The sequence below is a fragment of the Arctopsyche grandis genome, chromosome 3 (genome assembly GCF_051622035.1).
Source record: "Arctopsyche grandis isolate Sample6627 chromosome 3, ASM5162203v2, whole genome shotgun sequence".
In the NCBI taxonomy this organism is placed as follows: Eukaryota; Metazoa; Arthropoda; class Insecta; order Trichoptera; family Hydropsychidae; genus Arctopsyche; species Arctopsyche grandis.
The window spans coordinates 37795432-37800943 of record NC_135357.1 but is presented as its reverse complement, the minus strand read 5'-3'; the positions used below and the strand labels follow the sequence as shown (position 1 = coordinate 37800943).

General features: G+C 36.4%; 1 protein-coding gene across 1 annotated transcript; it reads right to left on the bottom strand.

Moving 5' to 3' along the window:
* Positions 1-1599: 1599 nt before the first annotated feature.
* On the bottom strand, positions 1600-4183 carry LOC143909352 (phenoloxidase-activating enzyme-like). The gene is made up of 4 exons (XM_077427291.1): positions 3868-4183; positions 3290-3764; positions 2137-2321; positions 1600-2030 (listed from the first exon to the last, which is right to left on the bottom strand). The coding sequence occupies exons 1-4, from the start codon at positions 3932-3934 to the stop codon at positions 1618-1620; spliced, it is 1140 nt and encodes a 379-aa protein (XP_077283417.1). The 5' UTR covers positions 3935-4183; the 3' UTR covers positions 1600-1617.
* Between the last annotated feature and the right edge of the window lie 1329 nt (positions 4184-5512).

Below are 5512 nucleotides of genomic sequence, written 5' to 3'. Positions count from 1 at the left end.
TTGTTTTTGAGACAATAGAAAATACACAACTTTGTAAAAACGCAACCTTCAGAACGAATATCTGATTAAGATTGATTAAAATCAACGGTTTCCAGTATTCGTACATATTCTCAGAAATATTTTACACGGTTTGTTTAAGCGTGCACATACGTAATATACATATATATGAAAGAACGTGTACGCTCAAATACCCCATTGAGTTTTTACTATCCTCGCCGAGATTAGAGGAAATCATGGTAATTGGACTATTCGTCACATTGTAGTGGTCACAAAGACAATTTTTGCCATGAAAATCGCGAATACACAATATTTGGCACTCAAGTTCTCGTTAGTATGATGGACTTTTCGGCTGCCAGATGTTCCGTTATAGAGATTTTAGTGACTTTGTGACCAGTAATCACCGAACTGAAATCATAAATCATTAAGAAAGAACACCCAAATTTAGTAAAGTAATGAACACATTGTTGCTTAAGGAAAGTGAGTCAACTTTCATGATGTAGTATTGAACTATAGAAAAAGTATAAAAAACTGTAGGAATACAATACAGCTTGTACGAGCAATCATCTATTCGCTCCAGATAAGCAAACCTTGAGTTCAAGGGAACAACTGAAATACTTCGTCCAACATACCCATAAAGGCAATTCGGTTCACTCCAGATAAACAAACCTTGAGTTCAAGGGAACAACCGAAATACTTCGTCCAGCTTACCCATAAAGTCGATTCGATTCGCTCCAGATAAACAATCATCAAGCAACCTTGAAGCACAGCCACACAAAGGATACCCTTGAGTCTGGAAGAATCTTCAAGAACGAGATGACATCACCTCACCCATATCCAGACCACCGATAAAGGCGATTCGACTCGCTCTAGATGAATACCCATCAAGCAACCTTGTGGCACACCCACACAAAGGATACCCTTGAACCCGGAGGAATCCCCGAGAACAAGATGACATCACCGTGCCCATATATAAACCAGTACAGCAGCCACAGACATCAGTCCAGTCAGGCATTCCCCTGAAGCAGGCAACTAGCCCACTTCGATAGTAGCCCACTTCCACGTGAATTTTCTGTACTGACAATAAACTTGTATACTGAAGAAAATAAATTCCCTCCGTTATCTACAACGAGTTTCCATAGGCCGGGTTACGGTCACAACATAACCTCCTGTCCTATAAAACCATCAAAATGCTAGACGGCCACCTCGTCCGCCCGTGATTGAATCCGCAGATTCAGTAATTATTGCCCACAAAGTGCTCGCAAAAAATGAACACAAAAATCTCTATAATGGAACATCTGGCAGCCGAAAAGTCCATCCTACTAACAATAACTCGAGTGCCAAATATTCCGTATTCGCGATTTTCATGGCAAAAATTGTCTTTTGGGCGATCGCAATGTGCGCAATAATCCAATTACCAATAATTTCTGTTAATAACTGTTGGATGGCTTTGCGATTTATAATATACATCGCAAAGTTATAAATTTTACATACTGTTGCACCAATTGAGAAAGCATATTAAGTTTGATAAACTTCATACTTACATATGTATGTACATATGTATATACTTAGTATATACATATGTATAAATGAAAAACCAAAATAATTATTAAAACAGGTTTACTTTTCAATATTTTCCCTAATCCAGTCGATGTAAGAAAATACATTTGTATACAAATTAGGTACTTGGATTCCGCAATGTGTTGGACCAAAACTCAATATCCCGATTAGTTCGTATTGATCGTTCCTGAAACTTATGAGAGGAATCCCAGAGTCTCCTTTGCATGGAGATTTGCCAAGTTCTCCCCCGGCACACACATGCTCATCCAATAATGTAAACATTATTTCACTATAAATCTTCTGGCAGTCGGATCGTTTCTTGATTGGAACTTGCAAATGCTGTTTTCGTGTGGCAGTTATTTTAGATACGTTATTAATCATCAAATTCCAACCAGATATTATAAAATGTGTCGAACTCTCGGGAAAGTTCTCGAGAATATTCATTTGTGGCAAGCAAATTGGCCTGATATAATCTGAAAGATTTATATATTATATATGTTATGTCTGTGTTTATGTAAATACTTATTCATTACTGGCTATCCTTATTTCTTAAATATTATATTATATGTATTATAGTACCTGTGAATTCAACGTCTCTTTCCATTCTCACTAGAGCAATGTCATTTTTCATAACACCAAAATTGAAATTTGGGTGTGATATTATCTTTTCAATGGATATTTTCAAAGGTCCATCGTTGCACTTTCGGTTTGCATTGCAATCTTTTCCAGTAGTAAAATCGTATTCACCGAGCACCACATTTTTTCTTAAAAGTTAAAACGAATAAGTATTGAGATATAAAATCATCAAGATAAATCTTTATATCCATGTGAAATTGGTAGAGCCTGATTCGATTACACTGAGCAACAAAAAATCACGTTTTTTCACTTACCGGAGCGGAGACTAATTAATCTTTACTAAGTTGGACACACTGAATTCGAATATGGCAATATTTCTATTGGCTTACTATCGTTTAAAAATATTTGCAATTTTTACAAGTAGTATTGCTGTGCCAAAATCGAACATTGGAATCAATAGTTTGATATATTTTCTATTGATTGTGATTTTTAATGGCTTTAATAGTACTTATAATTCAAAAATATATATTTTCTTATGCACTTTTATCCGTAATACTATGAGCTAATCTAGCTAATTTTTCATTTTACCACGTTTATAAGGGTTCATAAATCACTCATTGCTCGAAAGCGAGAGCTAGCGAGTGTAAGCAAGTGAGATGAATTATTTATATTTTTGACTTTTGAAATTCGCTAGATAATTAATAACAAGTATTTCAAAGCAATTAAAAAGCCACAGACAATAGAAAAACATCTGACTTGAATTAAAGACTGCAAAAGCCAAAAAATCTGTAAAAATTGCATATATTTTTAAACGCTCATATCTCTTAAACGAAAGAAATCTAACAAAAATCATTGTCATATTCGAATCAAGTATTTCAAACTTAGTAAAGATTGAAAAGTTTCCGCTCCGGTAATTTTTTTATTGCTCAGTGTTATTGGGCCATTTTTTGTAGGCAATAGAAACTTGACCGCCGCCCTGTGCTACTTTTTCATGCCCATCCCTGCTACATGAAAAAGTAGCACACTCTCCATAAAATCGTGTATTGACCGTTGCTTATGCCCACCTTTTTCGGCGGGCATAGTGGCATTAATTAATAGTTCGTTTTCGGGAAATCACATGATTTTAAATACATACATACATACATATATAACTTACGGCACTTTTCTTCTCAAGTTAAATGAATAAAAACATTGCGCAACAGTGAGAACGTATCGTGAGCTAATCAGTGCGGCTGAACACATGTAATAACTTTTGGGGTCTTTTGAATTCTCATGCTTGTACTCGATGACAGCTAACCAGGGAAACTGATCGATTTCACTTTCTCCATCCACTAATTGCGCAACCCTGTACACTCTGGCTTCTCTTCCACAGTTCGGTCTCGGAGGCAACAGATCACTGCCCCTGATGCAGATTCCCGTTTCGTCCCGTTTGGTGCAATTGCTAGCACTATTAGAAGGTGATTCACAGCATACTCTCGATTTGCCGTTTACATAGCCGCATGATGAATCTCTCAATAATATGCTATCGTTCCTAGATCTTCTGCTATTGGACAGAATGCTCTGAATCATGGGACAAGTATCAACATCGACGCAGGAACCTGAACGATTTTTCGGTGTGTTGCAACTTTGCTCTGCAACAAACGCCAATTCCGTTTTATACATAAATCTTAAGTATCTATGTGTATAATATGTACATATTTATACTTATCCAAGTATATTAAGTATCAAACTTACGTGCACTAGCCCCATGCATTATTATCCAGTACATGGCACAAGTTATATATAAAAAAATAGTCTTCATGGTAATACAATTAATTCTACCAAGTAATTATTAATACTATATGTATATGCGAAAATGGGTACGTATGGACATTTCATTCGAATGATCGCCTCGTGTTAACTAATTCGCACAATCGTATTTTACATTGACTTATATTGAAGTATATTAAGTAGCCTTTAACCTATTTATCACTATTTATCAATCAGCTTTACCACAAACTTCTCACTGTCAACAAAAGATGTTTTTATTGAATTTATCTCAAAGTTTTCTGTATTTTGACGTTTGGAAAATAATTGTTTTTCGTACAAGACATTTCGGTTCCACACACTCCAGTTTTTGACGAGGTACCAATTCTGGACTCGGAAAAACCAATCATCTTAAAACATGATGGTTGTCCAGCATACTGAAGTTTAAAAGTCTGAAGAAAACTACAATAATTGTTTTTCGGATATTTGCATCGGCAAAGGTTTGGCAATTTTACAAATTTTCGTCTGAGTACGGGCTAAGGAGATCATTTACGTAAAACAAGTAATTACAAAATAACAGATAATCAGAAAAATATAAAAATATTTAAAAACCCTGAAGAAGAGATAAAACCCAAAATTATCATTACGGAAGTGAGACGAAGGACTCTAGTATGCATTAGAAATCGACATTTAAACATATAAACAACAAAAAATAATTTTATCAATTTTTTTGTTTTATTGGACATTAGACGATAAGCTTCTTGGCCTGATGGTGTCCACTTCGGGAAATACAGGGATCGGGGAAGAAGTAATGGGAATGATGGAACCAAATCTATTAAATCTACTATCACCTCCACTTCTTTGTCCATTTCTCTGTCTGCTATTGAAGATTTGTCATCGAATGTCCTGCGCCCTAGCGTCACGTTCGCGGAGGCATGTTCTGGAGCCAGTTGCTTGATGCCTTCCACGGACTGCGTTGACTGTTGGGGCTTCTTCTTCTTTGTCTCCGATGGCTGGTACTGTGACTGATAAACAGTCATTTCTTACAACAAAGAGACTCACGCGCCAGACAGAGAAAATTGGTAATTTATTACCAAAACGTACGCGGTCTCAGGACCAAGGTGGCCGCGTTTAATGAGGTCATGTATAGTGTTTGTGATAATATAGTGGCATTAACTGAAACATGGTTACGTGGTGGGGGAGTGTTATTTGCTTCTCGAGTCTGGTTGCGGTCTGTCAGGTTGAAGAACATCGAAACTCCTTCTGGTGAGGACTTGGACTGGGTGAGAGTTGATTTTGTATTTGTGTGGTTTACATTCCGCCCGCTGCGAATGATGATGTATGTATGTATATGAGTTATTGTTTGCGAATATGATGAATGTACATGATCTCATGAATGAACGTGACATATTGTTAATAATGGGTGATTTAAATATTTGCCTAGTGCTAATATTCATGTTCGCAATAAATGTAATGTTGTTATTGCCTATTGCGACCTAGTACAGGTTGGTTCGCCCATTAGTCCAAATATGCTTGATATTATGTTAGTGAATGAATTTTAAGTGTCAGCAACGATGATCCTTTGCCCAAAAGGAACTGCGGTCATCCCTGAGGACCTTTATCATGACTCACT